The sequence below is a fragment of the Synchiropus splendidus genome, chromosome 1 (assembly GCF_027744825.2).
Source record: "Synchiropus splendidus isolate RoL2022-P1 chromosome 1, RoL_Sspl_1.0, whole genome shotgun sequence".
In the NCBI taxonomy this organism is placed as follows: domain Eukaryota; kingdom Metazoa; phylum Chordata; class Actinopteri; order Syngnathiformes; family Callionymidae; genus Synchiropus; species Synchiropus splendidus.
The window spans coordinates 49185883-49198855 of record NC_071334.1 but is presented as its reverse complement, the minus strand read 5'-3'; the positions used below and the strand labels follow the sequence as shown (position 1 = coordinate 49198855).

The 12973-nt window shown below is 43.1% G+C and overlaps 3 protein-coding genes across 11 annotated transcripts in view; 2 read left to right on the top strand and 1 right to left on the bottom strand.

Moving 5' to 3' along the window:
* Positions 1 to 2208: 2208 nt before the first annotated feature.
* btf3 (basic transcription factor 3) lies at positions 2209 to 5290 on the top strand. Its single transcript, XM_053868484.1, has 6 exons — positions 2209 to 2267; positions 2984 to 3052; positions 3501 to 3614; positions 3972 to 4173; positions 4251 to 4307; positions 4943 to 5290. Exons 2-6 carry the CDS (start codon positions 2984 to 2986, stop codon positions 4987 to 4989), a joined length of 489 nt encoding a protein of 162 aa, XP_053724459.1. The 5' UTR covers positions 2209 to 2267; the 3' UTR covers positions 4990 to 5290.
* ankra2 (ankyrin repeat, family A (RFXANK-like), 2) lies at positions 5274 to 7979 on the bottom strand. Its single transcript, XM_053868473.1, has 8 exons — positions 7395 to 7979; positions 7173 to 7331; positions 7041 to 7106; positions 6735 to 6832; positions 6548 to 6673; positions 6410 to 6476; positions 6265 to 6345; positions 5274 to 6102 (listed from the first exon to the last, which is right to left on the bottom strand). Exons 1-8 carry the CDS (start codon positions 7684 to 7686, stop codon positions 6047 to 6049), a joined length of 945 nt encoding a protein of 314 aa, XP_053724448.1. The 5' UTR covers positions 7687 to 7979; the 3' UTR covers positions 5274 to 6046.
* Positions 7980 to 9104: 1125 nt separating this feature from the next.
* arhgef28a (Rho guanine nucleotide exchange factor (GEF) 28a) overlaps positions 9105 to 12973 on the top strand; it is a 44530-nt gene continuing 40661 nt past the window's right edge. For 8 of the 9 annotated variants that reach the window (XR_008415502.1, XM_053869511.1, XM_053869508.1 and 5 more), the window contains exons 1-2: positions 9105 to 9284; positions 11936 to 12007. Coding sequence is in view for 7 of the 9 variants with exons in the window: in XM_053869511.1 (XP_053725486.1) it covers positions 11975 to 12007 (33 nt within the window). In the remaining 2 variants the exon portion in view is untranslated. The remainder of the gene's footprint in view (positions 9285 to 11935; positions 12008 to 12973) is intronic. The other variant, XM_053869506.1, reaches the window with a different exon arrangement.

Below are 12973 nucleotides of genomic sequence, written 5' to 3'. Positions count from 1 at the left end.
TCAACACGGAGAAAGCAAAGTCAATGCAATGCCAGTGAGTTTGTGTCCGTTTTATAAATCTGGGGTGCGATCAAAGTTTTATTTAATGAAGAAACATTTCGCTCATAAAAAAAATGACCCTCTATTAATCCAGGTTGGATTATATTAAGAAAGTTATTTTCGTTTCGGTTCAGGGGTTAAAACAAAGGTGTATTTCTCCGATAAAGCTGCTAAGTTTGTTTTAAACCGCCATAATTTGAGTTGGGATTGACTTTAATTCAAAACATATCTGGAGCTCTGAAGTCACAGACATATTTCTCGTTAGGAATGAGAAGTTTGGAGGAGCTTTTACAGGCCCAGAGCTCGCATGTGTGGTAAACCACCTCTGCAGTTTCTAAATTCTCCATCTGAGATCTGACGGTGTTTTCGTGCCGCAGGGACCGAGGAAGCACTTAACTGTTTAAACGCGATTCCTACAAGTTTGCATGAGTCTGTGGCCAAACCTGAAGAGGGTCTGAAGGGGGTCTGCGGGTCATGTGATCGAGGCTCCGACACGCACAGAAACCCCGCTCTCATGATTTATTAAAATCAATCAAAAATCACATCATGAAGACAGAACATTTGAATATAAATGACTGTAATAAATGTCGGTTTAGAATGGGGAAATTTAACAACATAAATGCAAAACGAAATAGTGTCATGCTATGAATAAGTTTTGGGAAAATTACTCATTCTGACGAAAGTGGAATAGATAGTTAAGTAAAATAATATGAATAAACAGAGTCAATTATTAAGTCATATATGGTCTGTATTACTTTAGTATTAGTTTAATCATAAAAGCCTTTAAAACCTTTGCATCATGCTTCTCCACACTCTCCCTTCCTTCAACATGTTTAATCATCTCTAGATGATAAATAGCAGAATCCATGGACAAGTCAAAAAAGACTATGAATAGGATCATCTGTCTCGGCCTATACTGTGTAGTATATGGGGGAAAAAAACTTATCTGGATGCAAGAAATATAATGACGAAGTTTAGATGTACTAGCATGAAAAATCTTGAGACCCTGAAAATTGAACTCAACTCATATGACAGGGAATTACTGTAGTTGTACTCCAAGATGTATGAGGGTGTGTATTGATTTTCTTTTTTCTACTGTACTCAGTTTTTTTCATCAATATGTGTTGGCGTTGGTTGATTAAAGGTAGAGCTTTTATTCAACCCCATCCACCAAGTTTCATTTATTTATTCACTTTGTACCGTTGATACTTATTCACCACTGGACCATTTTTCATTCCTTTTTTGTGAAGGAGAATGTTTGATTTTTTTAAGTATTCAGACTGTCGCAGGACACATGAAGTGACGGAGTTGGCCAGGCTTTGACCTCCAGCTCGACATGTGCCCTTGGGTCTTCTTCTTTTTCACTCTCAGTTTTTATAAAGTTAATATTAACTTTATTGGAAAAAGACAGAAAGCTGTTGAGAGCTTCTGTCTGTCACAGTGAAATCTTGTTATATCTCAAACTCTCCTACAGCTAAGTGGATTCTAAGTTGGGGAGAGATTTAATGACTGAGTACTAATCTTATCTTATCCAGTTTGTCCAACTTCTGTATCCACATAACCAGGTCCTCCTCCGTCCTCATTTTTAAGAATTTTAATTACAATTCCAGACACTTAATTTTAAGATCACTAGTCTATGACTAAGGTTTGTCCAACTTACTTGGGGCCTCACTGTTGTGGGAGCAAGATGAAGACTAGTTCAGGATGGTGGTTGGTGATGCAAAGTTACAAAAAGAACAATTAGGGCAAATCGTGGTCTTTGTGCATCTTTAATTTTGTATGTCAAGACAAGTTGTTAGTTTCCGACTTTAAATGGGCAACAAGAGTCTATTAGTGGTTACCTGCCTGTGCGCTCTGTCCAGTGTGACACTTTTCTTCCAGATGTAGCAAACATCCTGACCTCTGTGACCCTGGAACATTGTGAGTAAACCAGTGAAACAAAAAAAAGTGAATCTTATGATGTGGATAGGGTATTTAGGGTATTTCTTCCCATCATGTAAACCAAGGATTCATACAGCATATATAAATCTAGTTCATTCATAATAAAAATGAGGTGATTGAATGATCAGAGGCAATTCTTTTAACTTTATTTGCGTCGTCACGCCTGCAAGTCACCTCTGAGGGCAGAGAAACCCAACTGACAACTGGCACTTTTCCCGCTACGTCACATCCTCCCTCCTCTCTGGCTTCCATCTTGCGCCCCGCATGTGTCTGCTGTTAGTTTACAGGTTAGTCTGAAACTCTAAATAACCCTTTCTCCGCATTGTTTTTCTCTCATACGAAGGCAACAGGTAACTGAAAGATTTTGTGGCCGAGTGGACTAGATGCGGCTTTTTCGGGAACGCGCGCTCATGACAGCGGCTCGCTGATGCTGCGCCGTCCAACCCGGGCTAGCTGAGAGGCTAGCTGGATTACCCCACTCGTTTAGCTCTCCTCGGTGAAACCGAAGCTTAGTCTCCCTTTAACTCTCTCATTACAAGTACTTGTGCCTTAGCTTAAAGCTAAACGCGCTGTATTGAGTTTGTTAAGGCTCCTGCTATGCATGTTTTCGCCCCTGCGCGCGTATATTGTTAGCATTTTAGCAAGTCACGATAGCATCGATTTCACAGATAACCGACGCATTGGCTATGACAGTGGTGTTTTTCTAACTTCATGGGTGTGCACGAGTTCTGTCACCGGCTAGTAGTATGTAGCTAAATAGTGATGAAGGTTGGACTTTTGTTGGTGAGGAGTTGTTACCTCAGAGTATCTCGTAATGTGTCGAGTTGCTGTTAACTCAACAATGCGTTTCACCCTTTAAGTAATTTGAATCCAACTCTGATTCTAAGGTTGTTTTCATGCATGCTACTGTAGTGTCATTTGGATAAGTAGAAAAGCAATGTCATTTATTGTTGCTAACTGTTGTGTTATGGTCTCACTAAAAGAGTGCTTTTCGGTTTTGCAGATGAAAGAAGTAATTATGAATACAGAAAAACTCGCGAAACTGCAGGCACAAGTCCGCATCGGCGGAAAGGTAAGAAATTTTAAGAACTTAACTCATTTTCATAATTACTTGTGATAAATTATGCAGTGTTTTGGTCATCAGATGTAATTTTAGAGCACTATTACTTTTGTTATTCATTGGACTTTCAACATCTGTCAATGTGTGAGACAAGCACTTCAAAAACCACCCAGAGAAAAAAAACACTACCTATTCAAAACCAAGCTTTTTAAAAGAGTTGCTCTGTCGATGGTGTTGAAGAATAGTACCGGCGGTTTGTATTATTGGTCTGGCAACAGATCAAATCTAAAGGTTTAAAGGTCCATTCCAGTTGTCCAGAGTCCAGTAGATCATGCCATTAGTCTAGACTCAAACTACTGATGCTGAAAATCTGGAAAGGTTTCAGTTTGTTGTCACATCTTTGCACTTCACTGATTCTCAAGTGGATGTTCACCCTGAAATGTTTGTTGATGTGCTTCAGGGCAGCGCTCGCAGAAAGAAGAAGGTGGTGCACAGAACAGCAACAGCAGATGACAAGAAGCTCCAGTTCTCCCTGAAGAAACTTGGCGTCAACAACATCTCTGGAATTGAAGAGGTGTGGATCTGGTGCACCAGCTCTGATCACCTCTCACCTCCCTTTCAATGTGCATGTTTATTCACTGCTTCATTGGAGCAGCCTACAAATTAATTTGCCAAAAATGTTTCTGACTTAATGTCTTTATAATTTGACCACAAAAGTACATGTTATGTGACTCTCTGACTGCCACAGGGTGGATTAATACAATCTTTTTTTTCGCATGTATAAAATGAAACAGCATTTTATATATTCATGAGTAGGTGCTACTGCTGATACAATAACAGTCATCTCAGCAAATCTCAGCTTGATGACGTGCTCGTTCAACATGCTGAGCTCAAACATCTTCAATCGTGTTTGTCTTTTGTGGCGTGGCAGGTCAACATGTTCACGAATCAGGGGACGGTCATCCACTTCAACAATCCCAAAGTGCAGGCATCTCTCGCCGCCAACACCTTCACAATCACCGGACACGCTGAGACCAAGCAGATGACCGAGATGTTGCCCGGCATCCTGAACCAGCTGGGAGCTGACAGCCTAACCAGCCTGAGGAGACTTGCAGAGGCACTACCCAAACAGGGTCAGTGTTGAGCACACAAGTGTCCAATGTGACTGCTCGAAGAGTCTGAGGTCTCACATGTTGTTTCTGTCTTTCAGCTACAGATGGAAAAGCCCCGATTGCCACAGTAGAAGAAGAGGATGATGAAGTCCCAGGTGAGTAACACCTGCAAACCAATGGATTTGACCTTCTGTTGAACTTTGAATCTAAAATCTATATAATATGACAGTTTAATCACAATGTGGTATTGGTAATCTAATACTGGCAATTTGGTCATGCAAATTAGATCGAAGGGAGGGGAGCAGTGCTCGATGTGCCACTGAACTTTGTCATTTAAAGCGCCTCCATGGCTTTTGTGCGCAGGCAAAATGCATTGTAGTTTGTCGATCTGTATTTGATCGTGTGTATGAATCAGTCCAGCCAAAGGTACAAATGCTGGTTAGGTACGACCTGCTGCGTAGTTTCTCCCGAGATTTGCAGCAGCGCACAGCTGCAGTGAGACTGTTGTAGGGTTTACAGCTGTCATCGCCTTCCAGAAGTTCGGTTTCCTTTGTGTTCTCCCTCTTCAGCTACAACTTTTCCCAGACCTCTGCATTGTTACCAGTTTAACCCCACAGCCTTTGAGGCAGAACTCTGTCTCAGATTTCATGAAGTGGCGGAGGCACATCGTTTGATGCTAGCAACAGCTGGCTTTAATCAGTGGGCTTTTGATTTAAAATGGCTCAGATTCAGGATGAATTCTTCTCAAACTCGGTTCAATTTAGCACTAAACCTTTTCTCGTCCTCTCAGATCTGGTGGAGAATTTTGACGAGGCGTCGAAGGACGAGGCCAACTAGAGGAAGTGGGACTCTGACTCATGACGGAACATGGGGCGTGGGAAAGGAGATCTGCACAAGGTTGATAGTGTAAACACTTAAGAACGGTGTGTGACCAGTCACACTCCTGGGGTGAAGTATTTGTGTCGTATTGTCCTTCCAGCGATGTAAAACCAGAGTGAGGGTGTTGATGTTTCACCTCCTGTCCACATGTGCTCGTCCCATCGCTCTGCATGTGCAGTGTAAACCGTGTAATCACCCCTCCACGTTACTGAACCTGATTCTCTGTGGCCTCTGATGAATTAAACTTTGCTACTGTTGAGATTTGTTCTTTTATTAAAGTCAGGAGTACATTTTGCTACATGACTGCATCAACACAGCCACGCCTCATGAACCTGTGGGGGAGGTTCGCAGGTGAATATTAACCCTTCAGGCGCCACTGTCGGGACGAGCCAACCTGTGAATACGTCTGATGTAGTGGCTGCTTTTGGAAACCAGTTGGCAGATACCAGTAACTTCAATCTATGCAACATTAAGTCAGTCGTCCGGAGAGCCAGAAGTGATGCTGCTGCATCTGTGTGTATTGATAGTGAGTCTCAATCGCCTTGACGGTCCACAGACAGCATATACTGAAGCCAGTGTTCGTTTCACTGTGTCTGGAGGACTTAATGATAGAAGCTATGGGAGTAAACACTTCGCAAATGGCAGCAGAGGCAGATGTGGTTCACGGTCCTGCCGTAATATGGACAAATTACAGTGAATTTACTCCCAAACTTCGGTCTTGATCTCTAACCATGTTTAAGCTACAGCCTTTTGAAACTCTAGTGCCTAAAGGGTTAAGCCATGACCATTGATTTTAGTTTAGGATGCAGTTTTAATTAAAAGTCAAATTCCATATTCAAACATCAATAACAGTAACCAACTTAAATAGCCTCTAAAACACAATGCACATCACCACTAGTTCAAAAACATTAAATAAGTCAGCCTGAAACACACATGGCTTGTTGTAAAAACTTCATGCTGAGGTGAAACCACGCTGTCTTCAGTAGCACCACTTGATTGTCTTGTCTCCTGCAGGTCACTCTCTGATTCCCATCAGTAGCTTGAGTAGATGAGCCTCCATCACTTGTTGAACTGAAAACATAGAACCTTGTTAGAAAATCATCAGTTATGTTCCAGAACTACGTTTTGAAAAGCTCTTCAGTTATGCGAATTCTTCTATATTTTTCTTTAAGAGAAACTGAAGCTCCGGTAATAAGTGGAGACGTCGAGTCTGAAAATTCCAACTGTACACACCGTTCCGATGGCCCATCGCAACTGCCATGTCCATCGCATTAAACCCTGAATCAGACTCGATGGTTGGATCAGCACCACTTTCTGGAAGTCAGACAGAATCATTAAGGAATTGTAAAAAATAATATCTTGATGTCGTCCTAATCACCTAACAAGATTTCCACACAGCGGACGTGATTCCCATGAACGGCGTACAGGAGAGGAGCACCTCCGTTCTGAAACATCAAAACATTGGCGTCAATAGAAAAGTTATTAAGTTTGGTCCGGCAGGTTTGCGTTTTCGTACCCAGTCGTACTCGTTGACGTCAACGCCGCAGTCGATGAGCATCCTCACAATGTCTGTGTAGCCTTTACTGCACGCTAATGACAGTGCACTCTCTCGTCCCCTGGCAAGCAGGTGCGGATCAGCCCCCTGCACAGAAAAAGAACGAATAACGGGATCCAGGAGGAGAAATTTGAATCAATGGTCTTACATTCTGGAGCAGGAACTCCACCACAGCGATCTGACCATGTGCTGCCGCCCACATCAGTGGCGTGAACCCTTCCTCATCCTGGAGGTTGATGACTGTCTCTAGCAGAATAAAATTAGGATGAATAATAGTGTACTTGTTCTTGGAGTGGCTCCCAGACAATGGGATTTCGCTCATCTCCAAGTTTGTACATGTGTCAAGGAAAAGGTCAAACTAGTTGGACATGTAAATCACAATCCATCCACTTCTTGCGCACTTCAATTGAAATCATTTATGGACTAGGAACTGTGTAACATCTTGGTGCATTACCTTGTTCTATTCTGCTGGCCAGAAACACCATCTCTCCTTGCGCTGCCAACTGATGAATCGATAAAGCTGAAAGAAGGTAGGCGTGTTTTGGTGTGAATGAGCGAACAAGTGACTGATCTCAGTGAGACTCACAGTGCACCAGCAGTGGCGTGGAAGACACCTCGTTGCCGCGGTGTTTGTTGGTCAGAGTGGTCGACTGCTTGATGGGAGAGAAATGTTTGGTGGTGGACGGCGTATAAACATGTCGCACTTGAATCCCAGGAGATGGAGACGTTTGGATGTTGCACTCGGCTGCCGGAGAACAACATGTTCAACCAAAGACTCGCTATTTCCACAGATAGCGAGCTGCGGTACCTTTGAACAGAACCGACGCGACCTCCAGATCCGAGTTGACCTGGTCCTGGATGTTCTTGCTGTCTTCCTCGTTCAGGGACTTGACGAACCTGGAGCAAACGTTCATGTCGAAGCGGTTCGGCAGGATGAATTTGATCCCCATGGCTACGTTCTGCGTCGCGGGATCGTCCGGACCAGAACCCACCGGCTGCTCGGTCTTGATAGAGCTGATGTCCGGCATCACACAGATCTCCCCCGCCATGTCTTCGGACACTAGGGGACACCCAGCGTCTGAGGTGGACATGCCGTCCATCTTTGGGTCACTCACAGATCACCAAGATAACGATCGAAAAGAGCTTATTATGTACTCTAGTGTTACTGTAGCACTATCAATCCCCCACCGCGATCTGTTAGCATGCTAGGGCTTATCTAGCTTCAGCCCGTCCATACAGACAGGCGGTAAACGCGCTATTGTAGACGTTGTGACAATTCTAACATGAATAAAACTAGTAAATATAATCTGACTAGACCGCTCTCTATGTACTACATTTTCATGTTGTCGTCGAAAAGCTCGCAGTGGGCGCATGCGCTGTCTGCGATCAAAACAAGAATGTGCATCCTTAACAAACGTCCCCAACTTTAGTTCCGACCGAAAACACTGAATTTTAGGTATGACCATGAACATTAGTCAACTAGAAATTTATAATAAAACGCACATTAATGTTGTGCAGTAAAATTGTTATATTGATGCTAGATTTTATTTAAACTATTTTAGTGATAATTATTGAATTACTTATTGTTGTCAATAATTATTTGCGTTTTTAATTTATTTGACTATGACTGTTTAGTCGATTTGTGAGTCTTGAAATAAAGGTCAATCTTCTAATGAAAAACAAAAATGTCAATAATTTCATGCCTCTGCTTGTGCGAGGTCTGTTTACCCTGGCAACAAACCGCTTTCAATTGAACACGTTGATGGATCTACTCCGTTTAAATCTAATTTGCTTCGAAACAATATACGCTAATTATTCAAGTTCGATCTATTTCCAGTGTATGCATTTTTCTTACCAGCAGATAGCGCTGTCCCCCAGCTGTATGGAACCAAACTTGGGAGTTCGCAAACCACTTGACCCTTCCAGAATCATAATAGAATTCATAATTAGGCATTGCAACTTTCGACTGAATGAACTCGCTGAACTAAGGCGATGTTTCCTGCTACTTTATCTGCTGCTCATGTCAGTCAATGATGCGCAGGAAGGGTGGGACGGTCTCCTCATTTCCTGTCAAGTAGATGCTTTGTATGGATGTCTTTCCTCTGAAACCGACCAAAGACCTTAAATATCCAATCCATCATGTTATAATCCTTTCATATTTAAACTAATATTGCGCAAATACTTGCACTGGCATGTCAAAGGTCTTATTAAAGATTCACGATTTTTCCTCTTACTGCTGTCATCTGTTATTTATAAAGAATGGCATTATGTTTTTATTCCGGTCACTTAGAATAATTATTCATTCTACCCACATTACTGATAGGATAATGAAGACATATGTGGAAGTATAGTTGAACGTCCAACTATACAGATCTATGAGCGAAAACGGTTGAATTTATTTACGCTACACCAGTTGATATGCCTTCGCGAGTACGCATGCGTGTGTGCTCAACGCGTGTTGTCAGCGGTGGGAGGGGGCGGGGCTGGACTGGAGGAGGCTGGTCGCTTCAGGAGCATCGACTCCGGCGACACCTGCAAACTAAACTCTTCTGCCGCCGGGGCGCAGCCGTTACTGGACCCTTCAGTGGATTTTATGAAGCACACTTTCTGTTTCTTTCTCTCTATTGAAAGCTGCGTCGTCCGAAACTCTTAGTTTGATGTTCTGACGACACTTAGGGATACAGAGGGACGACAGCAGGTAACATTCAACTCCATTTGTCTTACTAGCTTAAATGTAACGCCAGCTCAGAAAACCGTTCTTAAAAAAATAACGTATGAGACCATTGAAGGATCTTGCTTGCTTTGTGACAGTGAGTCTGGTGTGATGCGTTCAGTGGCCATCGTTTATTGCACTTCTCATTCACTTTTCAGAACTACTTCCATCTTCATTATAGCGTCTCATTCTTTTGTAAACAAATGTTTGGGGTTATTGTATGCTGTCTATTTAAAAGGCTTAATGTTTTCCTGGCCTTCTAGAGTTTAATTTAAAATGCTATTAAGCTGGTTAATGTTCACCTGTGCTTCACGGTTGTAATAATAACCCACTGCAGTTTCAAAACTGTGTGTAAAATAAGTTTTAGTGAACCTTTGTTTTCAATGTTTACATCAGCGCTTCTGTTATGTCGGCGCTAACAAAGTGACTCTGAAGCGACAGTCATGATCCGGCGGCTGGTGTCACATGTGGAGTCGTCAAAATGCGTTCCCCAAATGCTTTCTGACAGCAGTCCCTGGTGCCGTCTAATCTCCTGTTCTCACGCTCTGGAGTCGTGGCCACCGGCCGGTTCAGGTTCTCTCTCTCATCTCAAGGCTCAAGTTCAGAGACACAGGAGGCGCAAAGGAGACTCGGGTGGCTCAAACCTTGAGTTTCTGGCAAAGCCTTGAAAAGCCGCGGCCCTCAGACTTAACCTTGTTTACGTTACTGCTGCTTCTGATCTCCCAAAGCTCCCAATTGATATTGATTTGGACGACCCGTGAAGCAGATTAGGGCGGGGAGACTCCTGTAAACGCGGGCATTCCAGAGCGTTCACATTTGTTGATATACTGGGCCACAACCTGTAAATGTAAGACAATGTTTTCTTTGACTAGTAAAAGCCGAGACATGTGGGCGACTGGCTGCCTGGGCCGAGGCAGGTTTGAACCATTTCGTCCATACGGCTGCTTCCTTTGTTCTTCTGCTTGTCCTATCTTTGACTTCTGGAAGAGCAGTTGTTCTCCTTTGAGTGTCTCACAGATGACTTGTCTGGCTGAGCGCATCCAGTTGAGGACCTTCTCACAATTGAGAGTTATGAGCTCAGTCATCCACTTGCTGAAAAAAAGAGTCAGTGGATGAGACGAGGTCATGACTGCTGATGGTTTTTCCAGTTTTTTGAAGGTCAGATGGCGATTGAGCATCTTTTAGACTACACTGAAGTCCAGTCCGACAGTATCTAATTGGTATCTAATCTTCACGGTCTCTCAAAATCCACTTCTTTCTCTAACAACTTGAACACACGCTCCGAACAGCTGTGTTCAAACCCGCTCTTACTTCTCCTATGTAGTGATTTCCTGGTTATGTAATGGCAAAATGGAACACTTAATGCAGCTCTGCCAAGGGCTGATTGATGCTTCCTGAAACTTTCCACGTCGCTTTGAACGTCTGACTTTTAGATGGTTTCCAGCAACTAGATTGTTCCGGCGGGTGCCAGAAAGAAGCGTTTTTCCACCCTTTTGTCTCGATGTAACCCTGGGCCAGGTTTATGCGTCTAGAATAGCACCAATAAACCAGTTAGTTGCATTATGACGAGTGAGGGGGAACCTCCGAAACATCAGTAGTCATTTAATCGAGTTTGAAGTTTCTTTTTACTGATATGTCTCGTGATTCTTGTGTGAATTGCTGTAATGTGAGAGAAAGTGTTGTTGTTGTGTTCCTGAATTTAGTTCAATCATTTGTTTCCGTGCGCCATGAACTTGTTCGATGTGAATTACAATGTTGAATGGAAACCTTGCCAAGGTGTGACAATTAGCATGTTAGCGTTAGCACATAGAAACAAGTTGAAGGCAGCAATTGAGATTGTGATTTATGATTCATATTTGGTCCCACAGGTCCCAGAAACTGTTGTGGAAACACTGTCCATGTGGTCGGTCATCATTTATGTTTTGACTAAACACTTGATCTGCTGTGGTTGGAACAACAAAAACCCTCAGTTCTAACGTCGTAAATCCAGCTGACAATGACACGATTCAGAAGAGTTGATGATCCAAACAGAAATATACAGAATAAAACCATGCTCCTCCAAGATAAGACAGTTAAGGTGGCTGATGAGTCACAGTGAGCCTCTGCAACATAGTTAAAAGCTACTTTTGCATTGTCAAGATTTGTCGGTCGGTGAAGAAGAGAGAGCGGGCAACGTTAGTTTTAATGTTTTTGACGGAAGTAAACAGTAAGTGGACAAAGAGCTGAGGCTGAAGTGACCACTGGTCTCAACTGACCAGTGGATTTCTCAGCTATGGTCACCAACTTTGTGGTGACCAGAGGTACAGGATACAACCGTTTTCTCTGGCGGACGTCTGAACTCTGGCCCAGTCAACCAGACTTAGAGAAGAACCACCACACCAAGAGTAGTCACTTGAGGTGCCTCCAGCAGCCTGCTTCAGATGCTGCTCCAGAGATTTGACTTTGGAAGAGTGGAAGACGACTGGATTATACAATTACATAATGGGTTACTTTTAAAGTCATATTTTATTTATGATTTTTAATGGCAACATATTTGTTTGTACACTTAAATTACCATAATAGGTCCAATGATATATAAGGTGAACATAGCTGATCCTGATGTAATGATTGGATCTGAAACACGTTCTGTTCTGCAGTGACCACCTGCGTGCTGGACTGCAGTCGATGGGGACAACATGGAGACCGACGGAAGAAAGGTGCCTTTGTATGTAAGTTCATCTCTGACTCTCAGCTGCTTTGGTGGTCTGTTTGAGGGGAGCGTGATCAGTTACATACATCCAGTCTTTCATATATATATATACACACACCCGATCCTCCTTTCAAGCACTTTCTTTCTTCAGAGTCTGGCGCGATATTCAAGAGTCATCACTTTTATTCCAGCCAGTCATGCATTTGGTTTACGAAGTTATGTGTTAGATGGAGTTTGTTTGTCTGTCTGTGTTAAAGATAAGTTATGAAATGCTAAAGAATGTGGATGAACTTTTCAGGAAATATGTCAAGTGGGATGAGGGTGAAATGGTCCTGGATCAATGATTTTTCAATGGGAGACATACATTTTCAGCATTTGCGCTCTCTGAGGGCCTTTCTTGTTCTTCCATGCTGTGCTTTCATGAAAACTCTGAGTGACTGTCTTCTACGTGGAGGTAATTTGCTGTTGAACTCAGCTGCGGTGGTCACGTCCAGCACCTGATGGTTGAAGGGACGAGGCTCAACTCACCACATTCCCCTTCATTGTAATGATTGTCAAGTCACATCAGGGTTTATGGTTCTGAACTTTATGAACTGAAGCATACCACTCAATGGTAGACCTGGGTCTGTAGGTGAAACACACACCAGACCTCCTTCGTCCCTGGGGATGCCAGGACCTGCTCACCAGCTGACTAGTCTGTCTGATAACCATGGTTTCCTTGGAGACCAGTACATGCTTGTTCTCCTCAGGGATCATGTTAGGAGCCTGCAGCTGGGTTTAATTCTCTTCCTCTCTCCACAATTTGTGGGCCCTTTCCCTGTTATATATATATGTGTGTGTGAGTGTGTGTGCATGCGACAGCCTGGGTGGGCTTCTTGCCCAAGCGTAGCCAGATTTCAGCTAAAAGTGGGTCCGCTTGTTTTGCTGTGTCACCAGTTTGAGAGACATGAAGGGGGAGAGTTCTTCCTCTAAACCCCAGCTTGGA